At 46.8% G+C, this 19,017-nt stretch overlaps 2 protein-coding genes across 3 annotated transcripts in view; one reads left to right on the forward strand and one right to left on the reverse strand.

Annotated features, from left to right (window-relative positions):
- Positions 1-7,150: 7,150 nt before the first annotated feature.
- On the reverse strand, positions 7,151-14,526 carry alas2 (aminolevulinate, delta-, synthase 2). Its single transcript, XM_067240395.1, has 10 exons — positions 14,399-14,526; positions 12,970-13,331; positions 12,756-12,848; positions 12,266-12,488; positions 11,831-12,015; positions 11,239-11,418; positions 10,554-10,718; positions 9,597-9,865; positions 8,851-9,013; positions 7,151-7,870 (listed from the first exon to the last, which is right to left on the reverse strand). Exons 2-10 carry the CDS (start codon positions 13,304-13,306, stop codon positions 7,707-7,709), a joined length of 1,779 nt encoding a protein of 592 aa, XP_067096496.1. The 5' UTR covers positions 13,307-13,331; positions 14,399-14,526; the 3' UTR covers positions 7,151-7,706.
- Positions 14,527-15,195: 669 nt separating this feature from the next.
- LOC136945866 (N-terminal EF-hand calcium-binding protein 1-like) overlaps positions 15,196-19,017 on the forward strand; it is an 18,114-nt gene continuing 14,292 nt past the window's right edge. For both annotated transcript variants that reach the window (XM_067239961.1, XM_067239962.1), the window contains exon 1: positions 15,196-15,397. In XM_067239961.1, coding sequence (XP_067096062.1) covers positions 15,278-15,397 — 120 coding nt within the window. In that variant the 5' untranslated portion in view covers positions 15,196-15,277. The remainder of the gene's footprint in view (positions 15,398-19,017) is intronic.

Raw genomic sequence — 19,017 nt, forward strand, 5'->3', positions numbered from 1 at the left:
GGTTTGTGCTTAACTTTGTTAAAAATGTCATGTTTCTCAGTAAGAAACACAGGTAAGAAATTCTTATTCCTGTTGTACAACATACTAGCCAACACTTTGTTAGGCTATAAATGGGCCAAAAGGTATGCATGGACGACAGAGTTAGGGATTGTAAATAGTGTTTTTAATGTTTGTTGATTAGTTTAAGAGATTCATTACATTTACGTTTAGTTATTTAACAGACAATCTTATCCAGAGCGACTTACAGGAAGTACAGGGACATTCCCCCGAGGCAAGTAGGGTGAAGTGCCTTGCCCAAGGACACAATGTCATTTTTCACGGCCGGGAATCCAACCGGAAACCTTCTGATTAATAGCCCAACTCCCTAACCGCTCAGCCATCCGACCCTGTCATCTGAGACTCAGAAGACAATCAATTGAGAACTTTGAAATAGTTTTACCCCATCTCTCAGTCTCTGTTAACAGTAATGTGGAGTCCACCGGATCAGTAGAACAGCTGTAGAGTGAGGAGCAACCTGACCATGACAGGCCTTCCAAAGCCTGGGACTGGAGTTGCAGACATGTGCAAAGAAGGAGACCAACACCTGGAGGCGGGAGAGTTAGGGAGGGCCACCGCCCTATACACCACTGCCTTCAGGACTCATGCTGGATCCACGGTCTCACACATGAGAAGCCTGGATAGGTTAAGGCTATCCGGGGTTATTTACACTTTGGAAGACTGGCTCGATGGGCGTGGGGATGCCCAGGCGTCCATGGAAGGCCTCAACAAAGGTTTAGCAGCTGTATTCCTGTCCACACTGAGCCCCAACAATTTATCAGCCTCGCTCTTCAAAATGGAGTCTGTCCTAAAAAGTGCCAGCCAGGGCTGCGAGGAGATTTTTGCACGCTGCTCCACTCTCCTGGAAGGAAAGCGAAACCCTCGACCCGAAGGTGCCACGCGTGTCGTTTTGGAGCTGACTCGAGCACTCGCGTGCCTGTTATCTCACCCTCACAATCCCAAAGGTCTGACTCTTTACCTCAAGGCTTTCAGAGAAAATAAATCGGAGACGGTGAGACAGGTTACAAGCCGACAGGCTCAACACCTGCCCAAAATACTGACAGCGTTCTCTGAGCAAATATCACACAAACACATGTTGTTGACTCCAGAGGTGAAGACTGGAAATGGTATAAAGGAGGTTGTAGGTTTCGACCCAGCGGACACCTCAGACTTCCTGGAATTCTTGACGGAAGTTTTACCAGGGGACTCGAGAGTGCAGGAGCTGAGAGCGGCCCAGTTCTTCTCGACGGGCAGGTTTGAAGAGAGTGCAGATGTTTTTTCGGCCATCCTTAATGGTCCGCCACAGCCGAGTAGAGTCCAGTCAAGCACAGCAGCTGAGGGCAAGGCAGGCCAGGGTCTGCCGCCAGAGAGACGAGCCAGCCTCTTAACCAGCCGGGCAGCCGCCCTCTTCTCAGCAGGGGGGCGGGCCGCAGAGGTGTGCAGGGACCTGGGGGAGGCCTTCGAGGTGCACCCGGCCACAGCCAGGATGGTCTTTCAGAGACTGTTCGTGGACCAGGGCACGGGAGCAGCTGTCCGCGTCCAGCTCCGCCAGCAGGCAGAAAGAGGTCTGTCTGGCTACAGGGAGAACGTCATGGCCCGGCCCGACCTGCGATCCACAGACGGCGTGGAGTTGCTGGACCCGGTCGTAGCCCAGCTGCGGGCGCTGTGCCACCTGGAGTCCGACGGGGGCGCTAGAGAGCTGAGGGTGCGCCTGGCCGACTGCCTGCTGCTACGAGGCGAACACAAAGAGGCTCTCTCCATCTGTAGCCAGCTGGCCTCCGCTGGACCGAGCCAGCAGAGCTACCAGAACACGGTCCAGGTGCTGAGAGGTTACGCCCGTCTTCTCTCCGACGACCACCGGGGGGCGCTGGAAGACTTCCAGGCTGTGATCGAGCACAACGCGCCCCATCCGTCCAGCTGCGTGCGGGCTCTGTGCGGCCGGGGTCTCCTGAGGATGACAGGCGGGCTGCACTTCCTCACAGCGCTGGATTACGCGACGGCGAGCCGCCTGCAGCCCCAGGACACGGCGTTGACGGTGCGTTGTCTGGTCCCCTGGAACCGTCGAGGGCTGCTGTGCACGGTGCTTCTGGAGCAGGGGAGGGCCATGCTGGAGGGGCACGGAGACCCCAGCGCCACTGCCACTGAGCCCCAGGACGAGCAGCAGAGGGAACACACACCCACCCCTCAGAGGAAGGACAGCCACAGGGAGGGGTAAGGTCATGTAGTCAGTTGTGGGTAGGTCTTCAACCCTGATTCTCAGGGCCCACTGTCGTGTTTAGATGTTTCCCTACTCCAGCACAACTAACGACACATTAACGACTCATTCATTTGAATCAGGTGTGTTGGAGCTGGGAAACCTCTAAAACATGCAGACAAAGGGCCCTGAGGACCAGCTTTGAATACCTTTGTATTAGAAGACACTTTTTCCAAAGCGGGGAACAATTGTAGGACACTTCTGACATTACAGGAAATTTGTAATCTCCCAAAACTGTTCGGTCAGAAAATCATGCCCAACCAATTTCAGTCAGTTCTTCCCTTCTGCTTATCTTCTGCTTATCACTCTGCCCCCTGTGTGTCCCACCATCACACACACACACACCATCACACACACACACACACAATCACACACACACACACACACCATCACACACACACACACACACCATCACACACATACACACACCATCACACACACACACACACACCATCACACACACACACACACACCATCACACACACACAATCACACATACACACACACACCATCACACACACAATCACACACACACACACACACACAAATGAGAAGTTATGAATGCCTCCTGTGTGTGTGTGTCAGGAGGACTCCCGTAGGAGTTCACTCTCTGGCCCAGCTGCTGATGGAACTTCAGCCTGGCTCCTCCGGGCCTCAGATCCTGGCTGCAGACGCCCTGTACCGGCTGGGCCGGGCGGAGGAGGCCCACCGCCTCCTGCTGGCCCTCGGACCCTCCTCCCCGCGGGCCTCTGTCCTGGCCCGCCTGGCCCTGCTCCAACTGCACCGCGGCTTCCTCTACGACGCCAACCAGGTCTGGGAGCCAGACACCGCTGTGCGATGATATAGATGTCGTTGGTGCTTTGATAGGCGTATGCAGTCTTTCCCCTACCAGTATATTAGGGGGGCGCCCCTAATATAATGGTAGAGATCTATATATATATACAGATCTGGCGCTTATATATATAGCACCAGATCACAAAATAAGTCATTTAAGGTTACCTTTATCAGCCTCGCTCTTTCCTATAAAACTGGTCTATAGCTTGCTCTTTTATTAAACAAACTAAATGGCCTTTTAGGCCTTATTTATCTTATTTACACAACGGCATGTCATTCCTGCCCCCCCCCCCCCCCCCCCCCCCCCCCAAAAAAAAAAGCAGTAAACCTAGGGGAAACACTGGTATGGTTTGTGACCTGTTTTAGGCTGATGTTGGCTGATATAGGTTTAGTCATGAGGTGTGTCTGGCTCTACATTGTGTGAATCATGGTGAACTATTTCCACATTGCTTCCTGGAGACATCATGATGGATTACAAATGACCTTGTAATGTTTATTATGCAACAATGTGAAACATTAGACATCTTGCTCTGACACTGTTATAACCTCGCTTAGATTTGCTGCAACCAGATGTGACTCAACACGATGAACCGTTCCTCTCACAAACCGACACAAACTGAAAGGACTCACTCTGTCCCGTTTCCCGTCCCGTTTCCCGTCCCGTTTCCCATCCCGTTTCCCGTCCCGTTTCCTAACCCATTTCCTGTCCCGTTTCCTGTCCCAGCTGCTGAAGAAGCTCACGCAGTGTGGTGACACGAGCTGCCTGCGCCCCCTGCTGGTGTTGGCGACCCCGGAGGACCGCGATCTCCTCCAGGGCCACTGCCACTCCGCCTCCAAACGCATCCTGGACGGCCAGCGAGACGACCGTGCCCTCAGGGAGGCTGTGGCCTACCTGTCCATCGCCATCATGGCCTCAGGTGACTCACTGTTTGTGAAATATGTTCGTTTTGGTGTTTTCTGACAAGAACAAGAGTTTTGGAATGGATGTTGTGTGGTACTGGTCAGCGATACTATGTTAGCTCAATGGACATGGCAGTGCTTGTATTTGAGCCTGAAATAGGTCACACTGAGTCAAATATTCTATTTAGCATCCTATCCACATGGTACCTGTATGTGGCTTACCTGTTGCCATCGTGGCCTCAGGTGAACAATCTGATTAAGAGACTGGGGAAAAAACTGTACGTTTCGATAGCACTACAAATAAAGGAGTGAGAGTCAAGCATCCTCAAAAGCTTGTATTGGTCTCGTGGTTCCATAGACTGAATTAAATGTTTCCAGAAATGTCCATATTCATAAAAATATTTTTGCTTTCATTCACAATCTATGGTTACATTTATTTAATTGCTTGGTATATTTAAGGCCAAGTTAAGGTTAAGTGTTAATATATACAGTACATATGTTAAAATAGATGTATATGATCTGTATGTCATCTGATTTCTCGTTGTAGGTGGTGAGGCAGCAGATTCACTGCTGGAAAGGGCCAGATGTTATGCCTTGTTGGGCCAACGTAAGACGGCCATCTTTGATTTCAGTGCCATTCTCAGGGAGCACCCTGACCATGTGCACGCTCTCTGTGGTAGAGCCTTCACCTACCTCACACTCAACCAGCAGAAGGTACGACACAGCCAAACACTGTTCCATTCTACTACAGTCAGGTCAGCCCTGTAAGCAAGTCAAGCTGCTTATGTCAATTATCCAGTCAATTTTACAGATTTTCCTTTCGATTTACCTTCCTTTTCTAGGAGTGCACTCGAGATTTACTGGCTGCTCTGCAGATAAGCACTGACGCGGTCACTAAAGACATCCTGTCACTCAAGGACAAGGCAAGGAAGCTCGTCTGCGATTGGCTGCAGCAGTACTGCCAAACCAATCTAATGGAGATCCTGGCCGTGAGGGCGGTCCCCTGCCAGGAAGAGCAGCTCAGGGAGGCGTTTTTGATTGGAGGAGCCCTGATGAAGACTGACTGCAGAGACCCCAGATGGCACCTGCTCTATGTGGACATACTCCTCGCCAAAGGTAGGATGAGTTGAGCTCTGCTTAACGGATAGCCTTCTATTGAGACATCTAGCTATGCCTTGTGAAAGACATTGGGTAATTGTTAAATGAAACAGGTGTAAACAGGATGTTTATCCCGCTTTGGAAACAAGATCAGCAATGCTTGTACCGTTGTACCATTGTGTTACTGATTATCTGCTGTACTGCTGATTGATTATCACTTTGGTGAAAGGTGTCTGAGAAATTTATAAAATGTCAAGTTTTCGTGTCCGTGCGTGTGTGTGTCTCTCTGTATATGTGTGTGTGATGTTACAGGTGAGGTGAAGGCTGCTGGGGCCCACCTGAGACAGGTGTTTGGTCGGGAGCCCAGGGAAGCTGCGGCCCAGGCCAGGGTGGGCGTGGTGGAGGCCTGGCAGGAGAACCACCGCCTGGCCGCCCTGGGCCTCTGCACGCTGGCCCAGAGGGACACCTCCTCTCTGGACTTCCTCCTCGCCCTGGTCCCTCCCTCCCACAAGAAACGGATGGCTCAGGTAGGACAGCCTGGAAGGGCGCAAGGGGGTCAGCTGGTTTCACAATACAATGGAAACTTTCTTTTTTTTTTTTACTTTAAATACATCCGATGTAGAGAGATTCATGATGATTCATGATGATTTTTTGAACAATTTAAAGCCACAGACATATGATGTAGACAGACTAATGATGATTCATGAAACACTTTAAAGTCACAGACATATGATGTAGACAGACTAATGATGATTCATGAAACACTTTAAAGTCACAGACATATGATGTAGACAGACTAATGATGATTCATGAAACACTTTAAAGCCACAGACATCTGTGTGACCCCATAGGCGGCTGCCCAGGAAGCCAGCAGCGTCTCATCGCACGGCCACTGGGACAAGGCCCTGTCTCTCCTCACGGTGGCCGTCCGGGCCATGGGCGAGTCCAGGCTGCAGTACCTCCGCCAGCGGGCCGCCTGCCTCGCCCATCTGGGCCTCCACGAACGGGCCGTGGCCGACCTGGACCGGGTCATCCAGACCCACGCCGGGCCCAGGGCGGAGGAGCCCCAGCTGTGGGCGGAGGACCTCTGTCGGCGAGGCCGCAGCCTGGTGTTGAGCTCCCGAGAGGGGCCCGGCCTGGAGGACTTCACCCGGGCCCTGGAGCTGCACCGGGACCAGGCCCTGCGGTGTGTGGAGGCCGGGCTGGGGAGGGCCTGCCTGGCCGAGTGCTTCCTCAGGGGGGCGCTGCAGAGCTACGGGGAGCAGCAGCTGGGCAGAGCCTGGGGCCTGCTGGAGAGCGGCCTGCTGGTGGACGGCGAGCACGTGGAGCTACGCAGGCTCAGGGGGAAGGTCAAACGAGAGGTATCCAGCCCTTGCTTGGTCCACTAGGGACGGACGGGTCGCTGTACCGATGAACACGCCTGCTGTGTGATGATGATGATGATGATGATGATGATGATGATGATGATGGAATACTGGATTCATGATGTATTAACTTAGCAGGATGCTTTCATACAAAGCAACGTACAAAGGGGGGGGAATTCGAACCTTGGACCTCTAGATAAGTAAATGCTCTACCAGTGAGCTACGGCTGCTACCCTTTCTCCCGTTTGCTCATTGCAGGACAGTTACATGAGGTAATTCTACACCTCAGGAACAGCCACTTGTGGACCAGCAGTGTGTGCTGCTGGTCCACAAGTGGCTGTTCCTGGAGATGAGAAGGTGAGTGTTGCTCAGAGTACAGGAGGGTGAATAGTAATGAGTACAGTACTGACTGCACTGGTACTGTACATTCTGGGACGTCTTTACATTTCCTACTCTAGGTAACCGTCACCAGTCTCTTCTCTCTCTCGAATCTTAAAGGATTCGACTCGGTTCTAAAGGGCTTTTTAAATAACGGTGACATACAGGGTCTTCCGATTTAGACAAAATTATTGTTACTTAGTATTTCAGTCAAACTATGCAATAATGTCCGTGCTGTTATTGTTTGGGTGTGTATTGAGTCTAGTAATTCACAATTACCCGACAGCATTGTTTATTCCAGTTTATTTGATCAATCATTGTGTAATAAACCAAATCAAATCTGCAGCAATTATTATTCAGGTGTTCAAGTGGTGGGCAGTAATCAGTCATCTGTGATCTGTAATATTTCTCTTCACACAAGTCATTATTATTATGCTGCACTGGTATAGCATGTGGACGTTATTAGATAATTCAATATATTTGATGTAACTCAAAGATTATATAAATATATAATATATAAATATATTAAAGTGCCCGTGTGCAGGTTTGTCATTATGTAAAATGGGAAGGGACACTTTTATTTCTCTCTTTCTCTACTCGTAATCTCAGTCATGACTGGAACATAAACTTGAAATAATAAACACAAAACACAAACTACATGAGTTATAAAAGTCTGAATCCTTGACATTAAAACGAATGGCTTAAAACACAAGGAATGTAGTCAACTAGATAATGTAACAATTATAAATAGAATTTTGAAATTATTGCAGTAATACTTCACAAAGCCTGACATAAATTAAGATTGTGTATGTTCTCTGATTGTGATGTCACAATGATTAGCGTTATGCGCTCACAGTGATGTACTGGGGTTCCATGTTGCCGAAGTAGGATTTCTCCCATTCGCTCATGAGGTCGAAGTGTAGGGGACGGTCACAGAAGGTGCAGGAAACGGTTGCCGGGCTGTTCTGCATAAGCCCCGCCTCCTGCCACACCTCCACCAATTTATCTGCCAATCAGAAGTGTTAACATGCGTTAGTCACAATGGGAGATCAGCAACACTAGCTCTTTAGCATCATTCACTATCCCCTAAGGAATGGCAGTGAGTGCACTATATATCAGCAGTGAGTGAATTAAATGAGTGAGTAATTTCCGGCTTTGATGTAAATTCCCTGAATCAGAGAGCACTTAATGTTATCATTGAGTGCTCATGTTATCAACACAACATTATTCAGAAATGGCAACATGTTACCTGTGAGAGTGAGACGCCGCTAGATAAAATGTTCTGTTGCTAGGGAGGTTGAGTAAAAATGTGCTACCCTTGCTAGTTAAAAAAGTCAAACATTACATTTGAACAGTCAGTAGCCAATTATAAAGTCTTGGTGCCAGTCTATAAAGAAGCCTGTTCAGTAGCAGGATTCAGAGGCATCGCTAACATGAAAAACGGACCAATCATTTATGAGGCCCTTGACCTGGCTGGCACCCACTTTTGTGGGGTTTCCATAAATCAGTCGTGTTAATCTGTGACTTGACTTTAGTGGGATGCTTTCCAAAGAGATATATGGGGGGGGATTCCTTTGATCGGCAGTCAATTGCTCCACCATTGATCTACACCCATCCTTCAAGACTTCTCTGTCAGGGTTACATGGTCAGGGCTATGTTCAAAAAGAAAGAATCGATGACCAAGGAACACACTTGTGTGTCACATGACACCTCGGTAGCTCACTGGATGCCTTTACTGCAGCGGCCTGGATTTAAATCCAGCCTTGGCCCTTTGCTGCATGTCTTCCCCTCTCTCGCTTTCTCTCTCGCGCTCACTTTATCTCTCGCTCGCTCTCTCTCTCTCGCTCTCTCACTCTCTCTCACCCTGCCTTTCCTGTTGCACTTCACTTAAAAACTGTCCAAAAAAACATGATTTTGAAAAAAAAAAAATATATATATATATTTTGATTACATAAAACTAGTAAACTAATCCTGTCAGTCACTCACCGACAAAGTACTCCATCATGGCGGGGTTGTGGTGAGGCGAGGGAGCCAGACGTAGCAGCTCCTCGCCTCGGGGAACGGTGGGGTAGTTGATGGCCTGGACGTAGATGTTGTGTCTCTCCAGCAGGATGTCGCACACCCTGGAGTTGAGCTCTGCGTCCCTCACCTGTGTAGGACAAGCAGGAGGGAGCGTGTCTCACCACAGTCCGGATAGAACTGGTATCCCGAGTACAGCTCATTTAAACCCAGTCCAAAACATTTTCAGGATACATGCATGTCGTTGGTACATCAATACGAGGAAAAATATTTTTAATGTAGCTTCTTTAAGACTATTAGGTATATGAGTCAGGTGGCTGAGCGGTTAGGGAATCGGCCTAGTAATCAGAAGGTTGCCGGTTCGTGCCAAATGACATTGTGTCCTTGGGCAAGTCACTCCACCCTACTTGCCTGGGGGGGAATGTCCCTGTACTTTGTGTTTTGCACCTCCCTGCCACAGTAAATTCTGTGTTTGTATAACATACATGGCGAATAAACCGAATTCTGATTCTGATACTTACTATAAGTCTCTCGGGTAAGAGCGTCTGCTAAATGACTAAATGTACATGTGTGAAATACTGCGATGTTATGGTGGGAGCACGCTGAGAAGCGCGTCCAAAGTTCTTTTTTCTTTTTTTTTAAACAAGCTCTGTTAAACTGTCAATATTTGAGTTGTGTTGTGAGGACAGTGATGGAACAGTAAGATCTCTCACCCGTATAGGGATGATATGACTGGGACAGTTAACCACCGGCAGGCCTTTGTCCATGAGTAGCTGCCTCATGTGTTTAACGTTCCTTTGGTGGGCCCTCCTCAGCGCATGGCCCTCTGGGCCTCTGAGGACCTTCACAGACTCCAGAGCCCCTGACAGCACCATGGGGGGCAGGGAGGTGGTGAATATGAAGCCTGCGGCGAAGGAGCGGACTATGTCCACCAGGGCGGCGCTGCTTGCTATGTAGCCTCCCACACATCCAAAGGCTTTTCCTTTTCGAAAAAAATAAAAAATAAGTTAAGCTATGAGTATGACACGCTTGGGCTGATAGCCATCTTGTGTTCCTGCAGCTTAAGTTTTGACTTTCACAGAGTCAAGATTAGTACTCAGGGCAACTTTCCCACTGAGCTGCTCACTGCATGCTCCCCTGACTCTTATCTATCTGGACAGATGGGTTGTACCATGCATATTCGCAGCCGATAATTCCTCTTCTTCGTTTAATGAAATCTAGAAGCTTCTCTGTCCTCGGTTGACTACAGTCTGTAGGGTTCAAAGTGAATTGCTGCATTTTCAGTGGCATACGTTAGATGTGCTATCGGGTGTACAAGCACAAGTGTTCATTGGCTGTATAGGGCAGAGGCCAAAAGGAATGTCTGACGCCTCAGTCTCATCTCATAGTGTTTGTCTTGCCCTAACCTTTTACAGAGACACACACAATACGTAGACAGGCACAGACAAGTTCGAGTTTTATGCATTTCCATTTACGTTACAGCAACGTGTAAGTGTAAGAATAAATACACAACAACAGCATGATAATCATTAGCACATTATCATATCACAGTGGTTTGCAGAATGCCGTTGAGCTATGTGGGATTCTAATGACTTCTAACAGTTTTCCCTCGTAGTACTGTAAATAATTTGTGTGTGTGGGGGGGGGGGGATAATCAAGTTTTGACCTACCAAGGGTTCCGGAGATGATGTCAAGCTTGTGCATGATGTTGTCCCTTTCGCCGACTCCTGCCCCGTGTGCTCCGTACAAGCCCACTGCGTGCACCTCGTCCACAAACGTCAGGGCCCCGTACCGGTGGGCCACGTCACACAGCTCCTCCAGGGGACAGATCTCACCTGCAGGCGGCCGCAAAAACGGGACTATTAATAGTGTCACGTGTCACAGAGAGCAGCCTGCTGGAGTCAGGTGGCTGAGCGGTTAGGGAATCGGGCTAGTTAACTGAAGGTTGCCAGTTCGATTCCCGGCCGTGCCAAATGACGTTGTGTCCTTGGGCAAGGCACTTCACCCTACTTGCCTCGGGGGGAATGTCCCTGTACTTACTGTAAGTCGCTCTGGATAAGAGCGTCTGCTAATTGACTACATGTAAATGTGTTCACACACGTCTACAAAAATAAAAAGTAACATCCAGTCAAGATGCGTTTTTGTTTTCGAACACAGCATTAATTGTTTACTTTTTAGAACTCCATGATGGCATACTTTTTGCAGTTTCGGAAATACTCAAATAAATTGTGTTGAATTTGAAGTCTTATCCATTGAAAACATGATTTTGCATTGGGATTGAGCAACTGCTACAAAAAAGACTCAAAGACTGAATTCAACAAACCCAAAAGCCGACAAAAATCGAGTGACAATTACCGTCCATTGAGTGCACGGTTTCGAAGGCCACGATTTTAGGCGTCCCAGGGTTGGAGCGTCGCAGCAGTTCCTCCAGGTGTCTGCTGTCGTTATGGCGGAAGATGTGGCGCTTGGCACCGCTGTTCCTGATGCCCTGAATCATCGAAGCGTGGTTCCCCATGTCAGAGTAGATCTCACAGCCTGTACGTCAGACAAACGGCCCCAAAGAATGAACTATCTTCAGTGTCAACTCGCATAACTTTCTCTCTGCAGCTGTACTTTCACCGCCACAGTATGAGTCTTTCTGTGTAAAGCGGTTTTCTCAAAAAAATACTTTCATTTATCAAAGACTATGTTACTGTGAGTTCACAGTGGCTTCCACTGTTCTCAGTGGTTTTATAGAGAAGGTAAGAAACATTTTACGACATTGTCAGGAGGTTATGTCTGATGTTTGCCTCTTTGCAATCGTGACACCTTGTCCTCTTCTTACAGTATCAATAACACACCACTGATCTCTTCTTGGGTCAGGCTTAGCAATGTATAATAAAAGCTCTTCAAACCAGAACATTGAAAGTCTATATTCTATTATATTTCTATTTTGAGTTTGCAGTACCTGGCAGCATTTTAGCCAGGGTGAAGAGGGTGGAGTCATTGGCCACGAAGCAGGAGGAAAAGACCAGCGCTGCGTCTTTCTGGTGAAGCTCAGCTAGCTCCCTCTCTAGCGCCACGTGGAAGTTACTGGTGCCGGAGATGTTCCTGGTGCCCCCGGCGCCCGCGCCATGCCGGTCCAGGGCATCCCTGACGGCACATAGAAGCAAAAGTAAACAAATGTTTAACTTGGGAGTCCATTCACCAACACGCTTCTCAAAACCAGCAAAAGAGGATGTGGTTGGGTGGTGGGATCTTTCACGTTTTAAACTGTTACTCAATATTTACCTCAGACTTTTGTTTAAGAATACAAGCCAAACATTCAAATATTACTACCCTCAAAATGTTTTTATTGATTTATTTTTTGTCCAATAGGCTTTCAGAGAATGACTGGATTTACCTGATCCCCTGCAGGACCCGTGGGTGCCGACTCATCCCCAGGTAGTCATTGCTGCACCACACCGACACCTGGGACCCCTCCCGCCCGGACACAGAGTAATCCTCAGCGAATGGGAAGACGTCCGCGCTTCTGTTCACCGTTTTGAAGACGCGATATGTGTGGTCTTGTTTCTTCTCGCTGATTTTCCCATTGAAGAAGCCATCGTAGTCAAAACTGGGTCCCACTGGAGAGGTAAAAGGTAGAGTGTCCTCGATTTCTTGGCCTAGTGATTTCAATAATTTGGCGCCCCTTGCTTTTAAATTGTTATCAGGCTATTGTAGAAATACTAGCCAAGTAGTCTAAGATGGAGTAATAGTCTATCGGTAATAACATTAGTCATTTTTATGATTTTCCATGAAATTGCTTACATCATGATTTCTCCAGTAACCATAGTGTATGGGGAGTGTTAAAACGGATTTTAGAATGACTAAGTCCATTCTCCAGGCCTCACCCATGTTGTCCTTGAGCAGATGGGACCCTGTGCTTGGTTGGACCGTAGGCCAGATGGACTCCTTGAGACCCTTTAGGAGGGAACTCGTCGCTCCTATCGACAGAGAGACAAAATAAGTTGATGATGTTGGTCCCAACTTTCACTATGCATATTTAACACATCGTTTACACATTGGGTTAGTCTCTGTAACTTTCCATCTAGTCTTTCTCAGTACCTGTGTTTGATTCAACATCCTCCTGAACCTCTGCGCTAGCCTTCACCATGCCCATCTGGGAGGACACGAAGGGACAGCCATTTGATATGGACACGGCCACCTGAGTGGCTGATTTTGCTAAATGGCGTTTAGAGTCCAACCCCAGGGGAAGGTGACCAGATGATTGGCTGGAGGAGATGCCCGTCTTGGTCTCAGTGGAAGAGGAGGCACAGATGGTGATCTGGCGAGCGACGATGGGGCATCGATAAGCCAGGGAAAGGAGAGCGGCCCCTGTTCTGCGTAAAGCCGGCTTGTGGCTTGACTTTAGGAATGGGCAGTGATGCAATAAGGCAGCCATGGCAATTATACTGAATGCTGTTTAACTGAAGAAACACAGAGAACACATAATGTAACTCAAAGATGGAACAATATGTGTAGAAGTAGGCAATATTAGAAAATGTATCATTTTAAAAATACCAATTAAGTAGGCCTAATTCCAGTAGTCCAGTATTGGTTCCGAGTAAATATTTAGTTTCCAGAGCTTTCATACTGTTAACATATTGCTAAGTATGGATTTGTGAACAGTGTGGCCCATTTGATACGAAGTGAAATTTAGGTGCGTCTTCCTTGAGGGCGCGACAGCTGAACTTATCTTTCCCCCGCAGGCACGCGCTGTCCGCGGTCTGCGAAGTGCTGAACAAAGATTTCTAGGAAGACGACGTCATTCTACATTCGCAGTGGCCGATTAGGTTGCAGACCAGCATTCACTATATTAAATAGACTAATTTATTCCTATAGACTAGAGCAATAACGTGGAAGCCTTTCTACTGTTGGAAACGAAAGGTAGTCTGAGTCAGAATATTTCTCCCCCGAATAACTATTCGCAAACAAAGTAACACCTAGCCGTTTTGGGCCATCCATATAGGCAGAATACAATACAATTTAAAATAACCAATTCAAAGTGATATTTGAAGTAGCTTGCTGTCCGATGTCTTTATTATTTTTTTGTCCTTAATGAAAATTTCCAAATATCTGACCTCCTGACAGTAAAAAGGTCATCAAAAGGGAGACTGCGGTGTGAAGATTAGACAATTTTCAGGATATGTGCTTCACTCTTTTTTTTTTGGGTTGAAGACAAGATCTTCTCTCTTGGAAGAAATGCACCGATAGGACATACACTGTAGGACAGAAGTGCATGTCTTTTTTAATAGTCTATTTTTACAGACCATTTGAGGTCATACAAAACCTTTATTCCTTATTAGTAGTCTAACTTAGTTGGAAAATATTATATTAATAAATAAATAAAAACAACACAGAACTGAAATCAAACATATTGTTAGGTTTACGAACTTTTGTATTAAAAGGGTTACCAAAATGTTACAGGTTATATTGTTAAGACTCAATATGACCCCAAAACATTTTAAATAAATAATAATTCTGAAAACCTCACCTGTTGACCTGCACTGAGGACGAACTTCAAACATCAGAAGACTGCGTGTTGGAATAGAGTCAGAAGTTATCATGATGACGTTCACTGCATCATGCAATAATCTACTCGGTTCACACCCTAGAAGAGGCGTTACGGTTAATGTGTGGCCAATGGCAGAAACTTGTGAAGATGATTCTTACAAATAATATTTTGCTAAACTTTATTGATGAGCGGCAATGTTAGTGTTTGATTTAATTGTGTTCTTTTTCTTAATCTCATCGTCATCAACATCCTTATCATCATTGTGTGATTTTCACTTTAATCGTCTATCTTCATCTCTAGGCTACACATTAATTTAGTCTTTTTTTTTGTGGTCATTTTAGTCATTTAGCAGACGCTCTTATCCAGAGCGACTTACAGTAAGTACAGGGACATCCCCCCCGAGGCAAGTAGGGTGAAGTGCCTTGCCCAAGGACACAACGTCAGTTGGCATGACCTGGAATCGAACTGGCAACCTTCGGATTACTAGCCCGATTCCCTCACCGCTCAGCCACCTGACTCGCCCATTCAATTAGGCTACTTGAATTTGCGGGGATGTTATTGACCCCACTCAAACGTCTTCTACAGTATTTAACACTGTGCTGGCCAGCAGATGGTGCGTTCCTCTGAATTTTATGAATAGCGATTCGCTCGTGACAGTGAGAGGCGGAGTTCCTGACGTTGTCGAATCAAATTGCTGCGCTGTAGCCCACTGGGCACCCTGGAAGAGAGCGCAAAGCGCAGCAAGACCGTGCAGCATCTTTGAGAGAGCCGTAACGAAAGCCGACCGCGGTCAACTCAACACAAGGATCAAGGATAGTACTTAAGGAAAGCGTACATTGCAAAAATAATTGTCTCAAAATGCTTGCCTGTACAGAAATTATAACGATGTGTCTTCAGTCTGCCAAGCATGACCACCAAAGACACGAAAGAGAGCTGCAGCAGAAAAATCAAAATCAAGGGATTTCGATTTTCCAAGATGTAAGTACATTTCCCATATTCAATTAAATGCACATATCTCAATAAAAGCCTGAACATCACGTCATTAGTTCGTCATACATTGTGAAAGGGTGAAATGACATGTCTGACAGGTGCTCGCCGTAAAACATCCTATACAGAAGCCTACATCACATGTCAAACCAAGCCTTTTCACTAGTTTTTATTAATGACCAATTGGGGACCCAATTAACGTTAATGGATTCCACTCGGTTCATTACTGTCCATTTTTATACGGCCAAGGTGAGAGGTTTCAAACCCATTAGTGGGTGCATAGTAATGCATTCTCACGACGTGCCTTCCGCTGTCACAACACGCCTGCATGTCTTCACACCAAATTCCATTCAGTGTTACAATATAAAAACAACATCGTCACTACAAATATAGCTAATATTATTATTTTATCTCTGGGATAAACTAAGCTACCAATTGTTATTGGCCACCACAAAGGTCATGACATTGGTTGTAAATTGGTTTTGCTCTAAATTTCCATTTTGCATGTAGCCTTTAATGTATATGAAACAATAATTCTGCTCCAAATGCCCCATGTCCCATATGCAGCAGGAGCATCCAAGAAGTATTTGCTATGAATAATTTAAAGGGTATTGTAAGCCCTCCAATGTTCCACATAAAACCCCTTCATCGACCCCTCTAAGCAGATATATTAAGGACAGAATTGAAAGTAGTTGTGTTATGTTCTTTAGAGATTATCACCTTAATTAATAATGTAAAAAGGGTTAAAAAATTTGTTTTGAACATTGGGGCCCTTTGGCTGTTTAATTACGCGATATGCGATAACAGTGAGCATATTCACCAAACATGGACGTGATAAACCAGTCGGGCTCTCCTCACACTCCCATGATGAAAATGCAATTTTCCAATTTCCATTTAGGTAGTGAACTAACTGACCACTGAATGGAACCCCAGGGCAGTAAGAGCACATTTGGCAGAGATGCAATTGTCTCTTTCTCTCTGAATCCATTATAGAAGGTTGCACAAAAAAAAAATTAAAACAAATTAAAAAGAGCATCAGATCATGTCAGCTATTGGAAAGTAATCGGACAATAATTTACATTTAGTCATTTAGCAGACACTCTTATCCAGAGCGACTTACAGTAAGTACAGGGACATTCCCCCCGAGGCAAGTAGGGTGAAGTGCCTTGCCCAAGGACACAACGTCATTTTGCACGGCCAAGAATCGAACCAGCAACCTTCTGATTACTAGCCCGATTCCCTAACCGCTCAGCCACTTCCCACATTAATGTACATAAGTGGCTAGCATGCTAAGTGCGCCTGCCTTCCTCCAATAATACAATGCTGTTGTCAAAGTGTTTCTGAGGCCAAATCTCCCACAGAGAAGTTGGATCAACAACAACAGTTGAAGCGAAACCACACACATTGGCCATGTTTCCCAGATTCGTTAAGAACGCTTAGCGTTAAGAGCTTCTTAACGAATCTGGGAAACGCGCCCATTGTCATCGCTCAACCAACCACACAGACGCAGTCGAAAGCGGGAGTGTTTAGTTTTTTTGCCTTGTAATGCTGATTGTTTGCTTTTTAGTTCAGATGATTTCCCTGATTTAACGAGGGAATGGGGCTGAAAGCAGAATTTCATCTCATTTGCATGAAAAACTTGAAATTCATCTCATCTGTGAAGCTTTCCTCTCCATGGACCCATTAGACTGCAGCAATATTCATTGTAGGCGATATTGTGTAAACCCCCTTCTCCCTCGTCCTTAGAGAAAATACCTCTCCTTCAAGTTTACATAATGAAGGGGTTGGAGCACTGATTAAGGGTTTGGCCGCTGGTCTTGCAGGGCTTTTAACAGTGTTTGCTCATGTTTAGATTGTCCTTCGCTTCGATATGTCCCCCTGTTGTTGCTTTCGTTGTGTAGCTAGTTTTACTTCAGAAGGTGCCGGAGAAAGAAGAGCTGGCATTGTGTGTGTTTGAGACTCCTAGCCAGTAACAGGAGACCCTTGGGTCTTGTGTACCTGCCTGGACTTCAACTGACCTGGATGAGAGCCAGCATAATAGCCAGGGAATTCTTCTCAACTATGGGCATCAGTGCAGAGAGAGAATAGCCCCAGCCCTAAGGAAGCCAAACAGAAACCCATGCAAGATTGATTCTTAATGACCTAAACAAGACTGTGGGAGGATTACTTCATCCTAGCCTTCATCATCCTCAACACCGTCACGCCCCTTTGAGGCCCATCCTCATCATCCCAATGGATAAATGCTCTGTGTTCCCTATAGATTAGCCAGACCTCTGTCATCCAGAAGGTTCTGGGGACCGTCCTGTAGTTCAGGGGTCTCCAACCTTGTTCCTGGAGAGCTACTCTCTGTAGGTTTTCACTCAAACCCTAATCGAACACACCTGATTCAAATAATCAGCTTCTTAACCTGTTAAATTGGGTTACTGACAACCGGGGTTGAAGCAAAAACCTGCAGGAAGGTATCTCTCCAGGAAACAGGGGTTCGAGACGGCTGCTGTAGGTGGTTTCTCTCCCCTGGCTCGGTTATGAACGTCAGTAACTATCGCCTTCAATAGCTTGCACCTCTGGTCTGTGTACTGCTGTCATGGGAGACTGCAGCTGCTTCTGAACAGTCCGGAATACGAACGTATCTCACCACAGAGAGCTTGCTGTGAGTGAGGCTGCTCACCTCATCTGGGAGCTTCACACCCTGGTGTGTTCGATAGCTGACAGCTATGGATCTTGGGGAGAGGCTTCGTCGTGGAGGGCCCAGTCGACCATAAGAGGGCTGGGGCACCTTGACGGGACTCACTGGGTGCACACGAGGGGTGTTTTAAAGGATTGTGGGATTGAATTGCAGGAGATGGGACTCAAGCAGCACACTGAGGTGCATTGTGTGGACTGCCTTAGTGCCACCTGAATGGCAGATAATGACAATTATACGGCAACTGTTACGCCACAGGCAAGACTGGAGCTCAAAGGAACATTTGAAGTGTTTATTTTTTTTAATGTAATATAGAACAAGTGTAGCTTGACATTACCAATTTACTCCGCTGACGAATGGTATCAGAGAGAGAGAGAGAGTAGGAGAGAGAGAGAAGAGAGAGAGAGAGAGTAGGAGAGAGAGAAAGAGAGAGAGAGAGAGTAGGAGAGAGAGAAAGAGAGAGAGGACAGAAAACTGTCATGCCATTCCTCAGCTGACTCCTACTCCTTGAGCTGTTTCCAGTCATAAATGTCACCTTTCTCATTTCCGTTTTTTTCCCACGATATTTAAACCCTTTCGGAAATTGCAGCCTTCCTCCACTGACTCTCCGCTGTGCACAGATAGGCCAGAGAATGCCAAAACATGAATTAGATACAGTGGTTTATTCTAACACATTCTCTGTGGCTCATAAATAGATCATACTGTTGGCTGCTTGCATGTGTCACTGCCCGTCCTCCTCCTGGTGGTGGAATCAAGGCTGAATCTCTCTCTGTGTCCAATCAAAACACACACAATCTTACCCTCGCCCCCCCCCCCCCCCCCCCCCCCCCCCCGCCCCCAAGATAACAGTTTTCCCTCATATCCAGCTTGTTTCACAATAATTACTCAAGGCATCAAACAGGATTACATAACTAATTCTCTTTTTTTC

This window comes from Osmerus mordax, chromosome 7 (assembly GCF_038355195.1).
Source record: "Osmerus mordax isolate fOsmMor3 chromosome 7, fOsmMor3.pri, whole genome shotgun sequence".
Classification (NCBI taxonomy): domain Eukaryota; kingdom Metazoa; phylum Chordata; class Actinopteri; order Osmeriformes; family Osmeridae; genus Osmerus; species Osmerus mordax.